This window comes from Perognathus longimembris, chromosome 20 (genome assembly GCF_023159225.1).
Source record: "Perognathus longimembris pacificus isolate PPM17 chromosome 20, ASM2315922v1, whole genome shotgun sequence".
NCBI lineage: Eukaryota > Metazoa > Chordata > Mammalia > Rodentia > Heteromyidae > Perognathus > Perognathus longimembris.
This window is the reverse complement of record NC_063180.1, coordinates 46,199,129-46,213,606: the sequence shown is the minus strand read 5'-3', so window position 1 is coordinate 46,213,606 and position 14,478 is coordinate 46,199,129. Positions and strand designations below refer to the sequence as shown.

Sequence of the window (14,478 nt, the reverse complement as noted above, 5' to 3'; positions counted from 1 at the left end):
GAAAGAGACACCACACAGTCACCCTACCTGCCATGGGGCCCGCTGTCTCCTACGCTGGGCACAAGAAGAAGGTCCAGGCTATCCCGGGGCCCTCGACAGTGACACAGCCACTCCAGTGGTCTTCACAGAGGGTGGGGACGCCGGTAGCCCTTGACCAAAGGCCTCAGAGGAGTCGGGGCGCCCAGGGGCTTCCCCACAGCTTCCTAGCACTGAGGAAAACAGAGTCCCCTCCCCCCTTCCCTCCCTCCTGGCTCTCCGGTCCTTTCTCCGTTCCTCTCCCCCGCCCTGCAGCTGCTAAAAGCCTTCTCTACCACTTTGCTCGGGGAAAAGCATCCTCAGAATGGAAAGAACCCAACCCATCTTTTTTTTTTTTTTTTTTTTGCTTAAGAATATGCAATTTGTTTTACATTCTTTTTGTAAGAAAGTAGATACACACATATCTATCGCCCCTCCCGCAGTCGCACCCGAGCGGCTTGAGTGCACGCGGGCAGGCGGGTTTCTCTCCAGAGGGTGTGGGTCCGGAGGGCGGCGGGCCCTCCGCGTTCCCAGGCTCCCGGCCACCCGCTGCAGCTCCAAGCTGGCGAAGCACGGGCGGAGGGCGGGGAGTCGGCGCGGGCGCGGGCTCAGGACTTCATCGTGCAGAGGGGCACCACGATGACCAGCAGGACCGTGCAGGCGGCGGCGCCGATCAGGGCCACCATCTTGCACACCTTGGCTCGTCGGAACTCGGCCTCCTTCCGCTTGAGTAGCGAGTCGTAGCCCGGAGTGTAAATGTCTTCCATCCAGTATTCCAAGTTGTTTGGGTTTAATGACTCCTGGGTCTACGAAGAAAAACAAAGATTCAAAAAAATAAAATAAAAGCCAAGCCAAGCCGTCGGAGCTGTGCCCAGGGCGGCCTCCTGGTGGACAAGGTGGCGGGCGCTGCCTGCCCCCCGAGACGCCGGGGGGGGGGGGGGGAGGGGTGGACCCTGCCCTCCCCGCCCCAGCCCCGCGGGGACGCATGAGCACAGCCCGCAGGACAAAGCCGGGGGTGAGGTGACCGAGCCCACCGCCGGGGAAGAGGGGAGTGCTCACGAGAACATGCGTCCCCACGCGTCCCCACGCGTCCCCACGGATTCCAGGCCGCGTGGGCCCCGGCGGCCCTCTCCCGCCGGGGAAGCTCCTGGTCCACACCGCAGGCATTCCCAGTTCAGCCGGGCACCGGAGCTCACACCTGTCATCCCAGCTACTCAGTGGAAAACCAAAGGTGGTGCTGTGGCTCAAATGGTAGAGCCCGAGCCCTGAGCAAAGAAAGCTCAGGGACGGCGCCCAGGTCCGGAGTGCGAGCCCCGTGACAGACATCTGTTTCAAAGGTTTGTGTGAGCAGCTCAGACCATGGCTCAGAACCGAGGTCTTACAGGTCTGTGGTGGACTTGACCCCAACCCAGGCCAATCACAGCACAGTTCTGGCTTGGTGACAGTCCCCCCACGTCTGCCTCCCGGTCTCGCAGAGATGAATTCACTGTCTGCCAGAGAAATGCCGTATTTAACCTACCCAGTCCACGAAGCCCTTGCTGTGCTACGGTTCTATAATCTATGTCCACAAAGAAAGAGGGTGCTCCCGCTTTATGGCAGAGGTTTAATCATCTGTCACGTGAGGGAGTGGCTCCCTACAGTTCCAAGAGAGGACGCCAACCTCCCCCCGACATAAACCAGACCAGGTTTTGCTGGGATTGCTTAGTGTCCACAGACACGGGAGCATCGAATGTCTCACAAGCTGGCTGCACAGGAGGTGTGAACCCTGCCACCCCAGGCACAGGGGAGGTGCCAAGCCCGGAGGAGGCCAGCGGAGGCCCCACACGTGGGCGCGACTCGACCTCCACCCGTGGTCTGGAGCAGCGAGTCCGCCCGTGCCCCAGCTGCGGGGGGGGGGGCTCCCGCCCTCCCCAGAGACACAGAGAGGCACACCAAGAGGACGGCGGTCCAATCCAGCCAGTGCACAGAGGCAAGACTCCCTGGGAGAGAGCCCCACGAACGCGGAGCTGCAGGCGTGACTGACAGGGGGAGGGCCGGCCCGGCAGGTGCAAACCCCAGCTCAGCACAGAGGAAGAATGCTAACGATAATGGCCTCCACTCTACTGTGCTCTAGTACTGACCAGGAATCTCCCACCTGCCGATCCAGACCTGTTCTGTGCTGCTTTGCTCGGTGTCTTCTAGAGAATATTCTGAAGAGGCACCTGGTGCGGGGGTGGGGGAGAGGGGGCCTTCACTGGCCAGTGCTCCGCAGCCCTCCTCACGGGGCGAGGGGGGAGGGAGGGGACACTGAGGGGGACGGGCGCTCCACAGGGCTCCTCACGGGGGGGAAGGGGGAGGGAGGGGACACTGAGGGGGACGGGCGCTCTGCAGTCCTCACGGGGGGACGGAGGGGACACTGAGGGGGACGGAGGGGACACTGAGGGGGACGGGCGCTCTGCAGTCCTCACGGGGGGACGGAGGGGACACTGAGGGGGATGGAGGGGACACCGAGGGGGGCGGAGGGGACGGAGGGGGACGGAGGGGACACCGAGGGGGACGGAGGGGACACCGAGGGGGGCTGAGGGGGACGGAGGGGACACCGAGGGGGGCGGAGGGGACACCGAGGGGGGCGGAGGGGACACCGAGGGGGACGGAGGGGACACCGAGGGGGCGGGGGACACCGAGGGGGGCGGGGGGGACACCGAGGGGGGAGGAGGGGACACCGAGGGGGGCGGAGGGGACACCGAGGGGGGCGGAGGGGACACCGAGGGGGACGGAGGGGACACCGAGGGGGGCGGAGGGGACACCAAGGGGGGCTGAGGGGGACGGAGGGGACACTGAGGGGGACGGAGGGGACACCGAGGGGGACGGAGGGGACACCGAGGGGGGCGGAGGGGACACCGAGGGGGGCGGAGGGGACACCGAGGGGGGCGGAGGGGACACCGAGGGGGGCGGGGGGGACACCGAGGGGGACGGAGGGGACACTGAGGGGGGACGGAGGGGACACCGAGGGGGGCGGAGGGGACACTGAGGGGGGCGGAGGGGACACTGAGGGGGACGGGGGGGACACCGAGGGGGACGGAGGGGACACTGAGGGGGGCGGAGGGGACACTGAGGGGGCGGAGGGGACACTGAGGGGGACGGAGAGGACACTGAGGGGGATGGAGGGGACACTGCGGGGGGCTGAGGGGACACTGAGGGGGACGGAGGGGACACCGAGGGGGACTGGTGCTCCGCAGGCTGTCCTCACGGAGGCCCAGGGTTGCAACCCTGTGTGTGAGTTTTTCAACTTCACGGGAGGGGTGAGGGGCAGCACTGGGCACCCAGCACCTCTGCCGCGGAAGCCAGGACATGCCACACGGGGAGAGTCCCTCGAGTGCAGACACTCATCGGTGCATCAGCCTCGGCCAGAACCACAGCAACCGCGTCTGGATGGTCCAGAGCAACGCCCTGAGCTGCCCCAGCAGCCAACCCTCTCTACCGCTGTGGTTTCCAGTGTGTGCACACAGCCCCACGGAGGTGCACGTGCAGACATCGGTGCATGCACACATGAGAACACACACCTGCACATGCATAAGTGCACACCCACAACACCCATGGACTACATGGATGTGGACAAACGTATGTGCATGCACAAAGGCACACATGTGTGCACATGCACATGCATACATGTGCACAAATGCACACCCACAAGACATACAGACGACACGTGCACACACAAACACGTGCATGCAATGGCACATGCTTGCATATATGCACACATGACCATGCATGCAGGCACGTGTGCACACGTATGCACATGTGTGCAAACTGCACTTGCATACACAAGTAGGCATATGTGCATGTGTGCACATGCACACACACCTCAAGCCACATATTTTGCACACATATGCGTATACATATGCACACACAAATGCACTGATATGCACACAGTCCTACATTTCTGCACACCTAAATATATAAACATATGCATGCATTAATGCACACACATACACAATTCATGCACACAAAACCATACATTTTGCACAAATGCAGACACACCCACACACGTGCACACATGAACTCACATAGATGCACGCGCCGGTGCACAAGCCCGCATCCACTCGTGCATGCACACATATCCGGGCACGTGCACACACATGCGCTTGCACACGTGAGCCCCTCCATGTGGCCACTGTGCTCTCCTCAGTGGAAAACACCTGCAGTAGTTGAACACTTGGGAAGGAAGAGATGAACTCAAGATGGGCCAGATTTGCTGAAAGACTGGTTTGTTTTGGGGGGCACTGCACCCACAGAGAGCGGGCTGGGCGCAGGGGCTTTGGTGCAGGCTCAGGGCAGCGCGGCAGGACCAGGGTTCCCTCTGCCACGGCCTCCGGGGCTGGGCGACAGCTCCCAGGGGTGCGGACTGGCTGCCTCTTCCTGGCTCAGCCAGGGGGGAATCGCCCACTCTGCAAACCCGCCCTCCACACGGGGGCTGGCCTGGGAAAGACCTGATCTTTTAATGAGTATATCTTGTTCAATAGCTGCCATCTCTCTCAGCACAGAGGTAACAGTGAGATTTCCAGGGACCCCGGTGAACGTGAACGAAGCCTTCCAAAATACCTGGGGTAAAGCCAGGCCCGGGCCTGTGACGCCACCCAGTCTCCCGTGGGCATGGCTGGGGTGGACGGAGACACGCAAGGACCCACGGAAGAGCCCGACCGCACGCGTGGGAAAGGCGTGCGCCGTGCACCTCCGCGCGGCCCCATCTCCCCCGACGCCGCCCTCCCTCCCGCCCGCCGCGGTCCCTAAAGCTGCGCCGCACAAATGCCCCCGTCGCCTCACGGCGTCTCCGGTCTGGGGGCTCTACCCTGCGCGCTCCGGCACGTCCGACGCGTGCAGACACGCCCGGGCTCCGCCTCCGCTCAGCTCTGCCTCCCTGTCCCGAGGCCACAGCTCGTGTGCAGCGGCCAGGGCGGGCGCCCGGCAGGGCGGGGAGGCCCTGAAGGAGACTCGGCTCTCACCCGGCCCGCTGGCCCGCAGGAAAGCGAGGAGGCGGCGGCGGTGGGACGGAAGGACACTGCTGTCCGCCGCCTCGGCACAGCGCGCACCATCTGGGAGCTGGAAGCACGGCGCCGGGGGCCGGCACCGTCATCCCAGCCACACGGCAGGCTGAGATCTGAGGGCCGCGGTTCAAAGCCGGCCTGGGCAGGACAGCATGGCGCCGGGGGCCGGCACCGTCATCCCAGCCACACGGCAGGCTGAGATCTGAGGGCCGCGGTTCAAAGCCGGCCTGGGCAGGACAGCATGGCGCCGGGGGCCGGCACCGTCATCCCAGCCACACGGCAGGCTGAGATCTGAGGGCCGCGGTTCAAAGCCGGCCTGGGCAGGACAGCATGGCGCCGGGGGCCGGCACCGTCATCCCAGCTACACGGCAGGCTGAGATCTGAGGGCCGCGGTTCAAAGCCGGCCTGGGCAGGACCGTCCACGAGACGCCTGTCTCCAGTGAACCACCAGAAAACTGGAGGTGGAGCTGTGGCCCGCGTGGTAGAGCCCTGGCCTTGAGCAAAAAAGCTCAGGGGCGGTGCCCAGGCCCCGAGTTCAAGACCAGGCCTGAAAAAAATAGATAAATAAAAACCTCACACCGGTCCCCTCGCTAGCGGTGGGTGTGCTGGGTTAAAGCTGCCCGTGCAGGCGGGGGCTGGGGCAGCAGGGCGGCGCGGCTCCTCCGGGCCGTCCGGGAGGCACCCCTGCGCCCGGGCCAGGACGGCAGGGGCGTGGCCGGCTGGGCCGCCCCTCCCGCCCCGCGCCGGGCCGGCAGGCTCACCTGCAGGTCCAGGGCGGCCAGCTTGCCCTTGTCGCCGGCGTTGCGCGCGTACTCCTCCAGGGCCCAGGAGCCCGGGCCCCGCGCCACCTCGGCCAGCTCCGTCCGCCGCATGTCCGTGTAGAGCGGGGTGCTCTTCGCGTGGGCCTTGAGGGAGGCGGGGTAGGGGTGCGGGCTGAACACCTGCTCCACCAGGAAGCCAGCCTTGGGCTGCTTGGGCGGCCGGTGCTGCGGAGGGAGGTCATACTGCCTGTCTGCCTGCAGAAGGACACAGAAAATTCCAGAAGGACTGCACAGAGGCAAGTGGGTCTCATCGTGTGAAATTGGGAAGTGACCGGTTTCTTTTTCTTTTTTCTTCTCAGTCCTGGGGCCTGGACACTGTCCCTGAGCGCTGCTGCTCAAGGCTCTACCCCCCGAGCCACAGCGCCCCTTCCAGCGCTCTGATGGTTCACTGGAGATAAGAGTCTCGTGGACTTATTTATCTTAGAATGCAAGAAAAGAAGAAGAAACGCCTTATACTTTTAGAAAGGAACAAGAGGGCACCGGTGGCTCACACCTGTCATCCTAGCTGCTCGGGATCGTGGTTCAAAGCCAGTCAGGGCAGGAAAATCCACGAGACTCTTATCTCCAATGAACCACCACAAAACCAGAAGTGGAGCTGTAGCTCAGACTGGTAGAGCACCAGCCGTGAGTGAATAAACCAAGCAAGAGCTCAAAGTCCGGAGTTCAAGGCCCAGTACCAACACAACAAGGGAGAGGGAGAATACAAAGGATGTCCAGGGAAGAGGTAGAGGGGGCGGGGAGGGGAGGGCAGGAGAGAAGCGGAAAAGATGGGGAGGGCAGCGGAAAAAGGGAAGGAGAAGGAAAAGAGGGATGGGGAGGGAAAGGAAGAGGAGAGGGGGGGGGAGGCGAGGGGAGGGGCGGGGCGGGGCGTGGACGGGCCACCTGGCCCAGCCCCCAGGCTGGCGTCTGTGCTCCCTGGACCCCCAGGCTCTGAAGGGGAGCGGCTGGCCGGGCGCGGGCGGGGGGAGTGGGGGTCGGGGCCCCATCACCTTCTCGTCCTCTCCGGGGCCGGCGTTGGCGGGCGGCTGGCCGGGGCGGCCGGGGCGGGTCAGCGTGCGCCAGTCCCTGGGGGAGTTGGCGCTGCTGGGCATCTTGGACTCGGTGGCGCTGTCCTCCTCGGTCAGGGAGCGGGAGGGCGGCCGGGGGCCCAGGCTCTTCTTCAGGGCCCGGACCCGCAGGCTCTCGCCGTGGCCGCCGCTGGCCTCGGAGCAGCACCAGTCGTCGCCGTCGGGCGGGGGCCCGCGGGCGCCGCGGCGGGCGCGGAAGGCCCCGGGCGAGGTGCCGTCCTCCGACGGGACCTCGCTGGCCAGGGAGTTCAGGTCCACCTGCACGCTGAGCACGTCCGGCCGCTGCATCTTCTGGTCCAGCTTATTCAGCTTGCCCAGAACCTGGGAGATCTCCTCGCGGACGCCCGACAGCGACTCCAGCTTGCGCTCGATTTCGCCGATCCTCAGCACCAGTTGGCACACGCTGGTCTTGAGCTCCTCCTCGGAGGGGCGCGCGCGGTCCGGCCCGCGGCCTCCTCCCCCCGGCCGCCGGGGGCCCCGTCGGCGACCTGGGCGCGCGGGCGCTCGGGGGAGCTGTCGCCGTCCGACCGGTGGAGCTGCGACAGGGAGCCGGTGCTGTTGTAGCAGGAGGACTGGACCAGCCCCGAGTCGTCGAGGAACCGGAAGATGTCGCTGATGTCGTCGCTGACGCCCTCCGAGCTGTCGTCCGACGGCTTCCTGGCCAGCGGCTCGCCCGGGTCGGGCCGCCTCGGGGGCCGGGGCGCGGGCTGCTCCGTCTGGGTCCCCACGCTGCTGGTGTCCGAGCTGAGCTGCCGGCCCGCCCCACCGGCAGACTTGTCCTGGAACTTGGGGCCGGCTTCTCGGGGCCCCGGGTCCGGGGCGGTCGGCTTCTCCTTGGCGCCGGGCCCGCCGGGCTTCACCGCCGCCCTGTAGCCCGCGGGGAGGATCCGCTGCGGCTCCTCGGGCCCCAAGAAAGCGGGGCGCCCCTCGGGGGCCGAGAGGCCGGGGGTCTGGCTGCCGGAGCCGGGGAAGGGGGGCGTCGCCTCCGCGCCCTCGAAGCCGGGGCCGTCCTCCGCGGTGAGGCTCCAGCTCTTGGCGGGCCACGGGGTCTGCCTGCTGGGCCGCCCCGGGCCGCGCCGGGCGTCCCGGGCGCCGGGCGCCGGGGCGGTGGGGCCGAAGTAGGTGGAGGCCTGCAGGTCCTCCAGGCTCTCGTGCTTGGCGCGGCGCCGGCCGGGGCCGGGGGAGTAGCCGGGGCTCAGGTACGGGCCGGGGCCCGGCATCTCGAAGCTGTGGTTGAAGAAGGGCGCCCGGGGCGGCTCCTTGCGCCTGGGCGGCTCCGCCCCGCGGCCGGGCCGCCCCGCGGCCGGGGAGGCGGCCACCAGGAGCGGGAAGTCCCCCTGGAAGGCGCTCCTCTCCGGCCCACGGGGCGGCCCCAGGAAGGGCCCCTCGTCGTGGGGGAGGAAGGCGTCGCGCAGCGCCGGGCCGACGGGCGGGGAGTCCCGGTCGGAGACGGACTCTCCGTCGAGGTGCATGGGGAAGCGGGTCCTCTGCATCTCGCAGGGCGGGGGGCCGGCCCCGGGGAAGGGGGCCCCGGCCGGCAGCCGGTCCAGGGAGGCGGCGCGGTGCTTGGCCTCCTTCCGGACCCCCAGCGAGAAGCCGGGCTCGGAGGCGGGCACGCACTCGGGGCGGTCGGCCTTCTGGCGCGCGGCGGGCCGCCTCGCGGGGAGCCCCCGGCCCAGGGGCCGCTCGCCGGGCTCGGCCGCCCCCTTCTGGCTCCCCTGCTGGCCCCCGCCGGCCGCCCCGCCCGCCTGGGCCAGGTGGAAGATGGCCACGATGTCGGCGGCCACCGCCAGCTTCGTGGCCCGCGGGCCCCCCGCGCAGGCCTCCCGGTCCTTGAAGAGCGAGGCCGGGAAGCCGGGGTCCAGGCAGGCCGTGTACAGGAGCGCGCCCCGCAGCCGGGCCAGCTGCGCCAGGTCCAGCCGGGCGCACAGCGACGCGCACAGCTCCTGGTAGTCGACCGTGCCCTGCTTGCGGTCCAGCTCTTCCAGGATCTTCTCCAGGAAGAGGGACGTCTCCTGCGTGGCCTCCATGGTCAGGGACTCGGGAAGCCGTGGGCTCCGGGGAACCGCCGGGCCGGCTACTGCAGGGACAAGGCCGGGAGGCAGGAGGAAGAGGTTAGACCCAGGCGTGGGGGCCGGGCCCTGCGCTCACAACCGGAATCCCATCCACGCCCCAGGCGGGGACCTGAGGGCCAGGGACCGAAGCCAGCCCTGGGCAGGGGAGTCTGCGAGAGGCTCCCACCTCCAATGAACACCCAAAAGGCAGACGTGGGCTGTGGCTCAAGTAAGAGCGCCAGCCTTGAGGAGAAAAACAAGACAACAACTCAGGCCCCGAGTTCAAATCGCAATGCAGGTAGATAAATAGATAGGTAGGTAGATAGAAAGACAGGTAAACGGACAAACAGAAAAGTGTGAGACATAACTGCATTAAAACACGTGGAGACCGACCTGCCCCTAGTAAGCTCTTAATGATGTACTGCTGAAAGCAAAAATGAAGGCGACTGTGGGCGTCACAAGCTCACAGTGGGTCAGCCCGGAGTTTCCTGCCTCCCGTTGCGCAGGATTTGAGCTCGGGCCCAGGTGAGCGCCGCTATCCGGACTCTGTCTCGCTGGTTCTCGTGCGTCCGGGCCCCGCTAGGACTGCACACGGCCTGTTTGAGGGCTGCCCCTTGCTCCTGGGCAGACGGCGCACGGTCCAGCCGGCAGCCACCACCTCGAGTGATGGAATCGTCTTCATGTGTCTGCCTATCATGGTCTAGAAATGCAGTTTTCCCACCTATCAGCGGGCACCATGAACACTTTACTGTATTTGCTTGCTGTCTGTCAGCAAGCCGTCTTGCTTTTTGAGCACTTTGAAGTAAATTGCAGACGTCTGTACATTTTCCCTCCCTCCAAATCTCACTGCACATACCACGATCCAAGTGGCAGCAGCGTGGCTTTTCTTTTCATATGAAATTGACCTACAATGAAGGATAAGACTGTGTGTGTGTGTGTGTGTGTGTGTACGCGTGCACGTGCGCGTGTACGCGAGCGCGGGTAGTAAAGGATTGAACTCAGAGCCTGAACGCTGTCCCTTAGCTTTTACTCACTCAAGGCTGGTGCTCTGCCACTTCAACCACAACTCCACGTCTAGCTTTTCGGTGGTTCATTGGAGATAAGAGTCTCACTTTCCCGCTAGGGCTGGCTTTGAGCCGCGGCCCTCGGGTCTCCAGCCTCCTGAGTAGCTGGGATGACAGGCGCGAGCCACGGGCACCAGGCGAGTGACTGATGGATTTTTCGCCCTGACTCAGTTCACGAAGGCGCAGCACATTTTCTGGGGGAAGCAGTATGCTGTCTTCCTGTTAAGGGGTCTCCATCACTAAGGGCCGTGGGCCCCCCTTCCCTGTGCCCTCCCACAGCCGTTAGCCCGGCGTCCCCCACAGAGGCCTGCACGGACAGCTGAGGCAGGCCTCTTTTCTTTTGTGTTTTATTTAGATCCCAGACCGGGGCTCCAACTCAGTCCCTGACGCCCTCCCTCCCGGGCCAGTGCCCCACCCATGGAGCCACACCTCCAACCCCAGCCTGCTTTTGTCCTTGACGGGTCCTAATCCTACCTGAACACATTCTTGGGGGACCCACTCCCCCCACGCACCCCGCTCTGCCGCAGCCTTCTATCCCCCTCAAATGAGCCGGGCAGCGGCGGCTCCCGCCTGTCATCCCAGCTACGCAGGAGCTGAGACCTGAGGATCACAGCGGGAAGCCAGCCTGGACAACAAAGTCTGTGAGGCTCTAATCTCCAACGCACCACTCAGAAAAATCCGGAAGTGCCAAGACCTGGGACGAGTGCGCGCACACGCACGCACACACACACACACACACACACATAACACTGAGGAGCCCTGGCCCCAGCCTCCGCCATTGCTCTGTCCTGGCTGACCTGAGGGAGTCCGGGGGCCTCTGCACGTCGAGGGTTCTGCAAGACTCCGGATGGGCCCCCGGTCCACGCGCCTCGCTGCCACCAAACTCGGGGTTCTTCAGGCAATTCTCGTGGAGGGCAGATCTGCCCAGCTCCCCTCACGTGAGCGTGCGGACGCGACGCTCAGCCATGTCCTCCCTCGGGGTCTAGGGAAGCCCTGATTGGACAGAGATGAAGGGAGTGGGAATCGGGGGGTTCTGTCTGTCCTGCCTTCCTCAGGACAGACAGACGCCACTCCCACAGCCAGCACTGGGTGCCACCAGCTGCTCCGCTCATGCCCCCTCCACACCGGCGACCGGCCTGTGGACGGCAGCCACGCCACCGTGGGGACAGGGCCACCGTGGGGACAGGGCCACCGTGGGGACAGGGCCACCGTGGGGACAGGGCCGTGATGGGGGCGGAGCCAGGGTGGGGACCAGGCCACCGTGGGGACAGGGCCGTGATGGGAGTGGAGCCAGGGCGGGGACGAGGCCACCGTGGGGACAGGGCCACCGTGGGGACAGGGCCACCGTGGGGACAGGGCCACCGTGGGGACAGGGCCATGATGGGAGCGGAGCCAGGGCGGGGACCAGGCCACCGTGGGGACAGGGCCACCGTGGGGACGAGGCCACGGCAGGGGCAGTGCCAGGACGGGGACAGTGCCACAATGGGGACATTACCATGCCGCTCCTGCCTCTGGGGTCACCATGCAGTGGGAGAGACACACCCGAAACAGCAGCAGGGCACAAGGACCACAGGCTGGTGTACCCACTGCCCAACCACTCCATGTCCATCGCTGACCACGGCCCGGCCAACCCCACGCCCGCTGCTGCCCACACAGAAGCCACGGCCACGGCCCAGCCAACCCCACGCCCGCTGCTGCCCACACAGAAGCCACGGCCACGGCCCAGCCAACCCCACGCCCGCTGCTGCCCACACAGAAGCCACGGCCACGGCCCAGCCAACCCCACGCCCGCTGCTGCCCACACAGAAGCCACGGCCACGGCCCAGCCAACCCCATGCCCGCTGCTGCCCACACAGAAGCCACGGCCACGGCCCAGCCAACCCCACGCCCGCTGCTGCCCACACAGAAGCCACGGCCACGGCCCAGCCAACCCCACGCCCGCTGCTGCCCACACAGAAGCCACGGCCACGGCCCAGCCAACCCCACGCCCGCTGCTGCCCACACACATGCCATGCCCACAGCGTAGCCAACCACGGCCCAGCCAACCCCACACCTGCTGCTGCCCCCACACAGCCACAGCCAAGGCCCACCTGACCACACCACCCTGCCGGTCCACACTCAAGCCCCGGCCACTGCCAGAGCCACTGCCACCCCCACACAAGTGAGAGCGGCCCAAGCACACGTGCACTCCTCACCCACTCCCAGCCCGGGTCACGTTCTGTAAGCTCACACACCCCTGAGTGCCCACAGCTGCCGTCCAGCCCCCCACCCCCCACTACCTACCCCCAAGTCACATCCAGCGCCCACTCCACCGGCACCAGGAAAGCCCTGCACGGCGGGGCTCACTGGAAGGTGGCACGAAGCGGACACACACCCTGAAGGTCCCTCTCCAGCGTGCATAAAGAGCAAACCGTCAGTCCCGGCCACAGGGCCTGCCGGTCCACTCTCAGTGTGCGGGCCCCGGGAGGCCCCGGGGCGGGGGTGGGACATGGGTGAGGGTGGGGTGCATCCGTCAGACGGGCCCCGCCCGGTGCCGGGTGCCGAGCGCACCGGGGCTTCCGCCCAGTGCCGGTGCTGCGTTACGAGCGCACACGGTTTGCACCCAGTCCGGCCCAAGCAAGAAAACGCCTCAGTTCTCCAGAGTGCCGGTGCTCTCGCCTGTAATCCCAGCCACTGGCAAGGCTGAGACCAGGATGGCGGAACATCCATGAGACCCTCATCTCCAACAAACCAGCACAAATGGAGAGGCAGGGGCTGGGAACGTGGCCTAGTGGTGGAGTGCCTGCCTCCCACCACGAAGCCCTGGGTTCGAGTCCTCAGCACCACATACACAGAGAAAGCCAGGAGTGGCGCTGTGGCTCAAGTGGCAGAGCGCTAGCCTTGAGCACAGAGAAGCGCAGGGACAGTGCTCGGGCCCTGAGTTCAAGCCCCAGAACTGGCAAAAAAAAATGTAGAAGCAGAAGAGTAGATCAAGCCATGGAGACCCCACCATGGGTGAAAAGGCCAAGCAGGAGCTTGAGCCCCAGAACCAACTAAAAATAAACAAATGATTTCAAAAGCAAAGCTTTCGCGCTCGTTTCTCAGCCAAAAAAGAAAATTTGACATGGCCACACTTCACGACAAACAAGCAGGAAAATGCAGTTACTTTGGCAGAGAGAGAGAGAGAGAGGAGAGAGAGAGAGAGAGAACCCAAACCTTTCTAAAGCATCAGTAAGCTTTGCACCTTTATCGCCCAGTGCTTTGCAAAGCAATCCATTTCCAGGGTTAACTTTGTTCTTTTCCTGTGCCAGGCCTGGGGCTGCTTGAATGCAGGGCCTGGGTGTTGTCCCTGAGCTCCCCCCCCCCTTTTTTTTGTGTACTGCCACTTGAACCATGGCCCCACTTCCATCTTCTTGGTGATAATTGGAGATAAGAGTCTCACGGATTTTCCTGCTCAGGCTAGATTTGAACTGTGAGCCTCAGATCTCAGCCTCCTGAGTGGCTGGGATGACAGGCATGAGCCGCTGGAGCCCAACAAGGTTTCCTTTATAATGAAGTTAGAATCTCCCTTCGCCCAGTGACATTACGCCAGGTATCGGAGGTGGAGCAGTGTAAAAATCCAGGCATCGCCGTGCCAACCTCGACATCTCCCCCTCCCCCCCCACACCCAGCATCCTCATCCGGGCAAGCATTCTCCACGCACCTGTTTGCAGGCACGCCCAGCGCGGGGCTCGGTGGACTCGGGGCCGCGTGGTCCTACGCACGGCTCAGCGGGCCGGCAGGAAGGACGGGCACAGGTGCGGGGCCGCTGGGCGCAGAGCGGCTTCCAGGCCTTCTCAAGCTGTACTGTGAGGCGCGATCCGGATGCCACCGGTGCTGGGGACAAACAGGCTGCTGTGTCATCCACTTAGCATTTAGGTACGGCTGGCGTGAGGAGGGTTCTACTTGCCTAAAGGGAGAGAGAATGAGCCGGGCCCCGGTGGCTCACGCCTGTCATCCCAGCTACGCAGGAGGCTGAGATCTGAGAGCTGGACTTGAAGCCAGCCCAGGCGGGAAAGTCCATAGGTGATATTTACCTCCAATGAACCCCAAAACACAGGACGGAAGCATACTTCAAGTAGTAACATGCTAGCATTAAGCAAAAGAGCTCAGGGACAACACCCAGGCCCCAAGTTCAAGCCCTAGTACCAGCACAGAGAGACAGACAGACAGACACAGAGACAGACAGACACAGAGAGACACAGACACAGATATGATTCAAGGATCTCATTTGATGTTCTTATTTTACATATAAGAAAATAGCTGGTGGCTCACACCTGTCATCCTAGCTACTCAGAAGACTGAGATCTGAGGATCTCAGTTCAAAGCCAGCTGAGCAGGAAATTCTGTGAGACTCTTATTTCCAATTAATCACCAAAAAAGCCAGAAGTGAAGCTGTGGCTCAAGTGGTAGAA

The 14,478-nt window shown here is 64.6% G+C and overlaps 2 protein-coding genes across 2 annotated transcripts; one reads left to right on the top strand and one right to left on the bottom strand.

Moving 5' to 3' along the window:
- Window positions 1-602: 602 nt before the first annotated feature.
- Window positions 603-8,957, bottom strand: Minar1 (membrane integral NOTCH2 associated receptor 1). Its single transcript, XM_048369091.1, is given in 4 exon segments — window positions 603-821; window positions 5,801-6,055; window positions 6,850-7,379; window positions 7,382-8,957. Coding segments are annotated over 4 exon segments (2,559 nt in total). The 3' UTR covers window positions 603-623.
- Window positions 8,958-11,541: 2,584 nt separating this feature from the next.
- Window positions 11,542-12,210, top strand: LOC125368248 (extensin-like). The gene has a single exon (XM_048369090.1). The coding sequence runs from the start codon at window positions 11,542-11,544 to the stop codon at window positions 12,208-12,210; it is 669 nt and encodes a 222-aa protein (XP_048225047.1).
- Window positions 12,211-14,478: the final 2,268 nt, after the last annotated feature.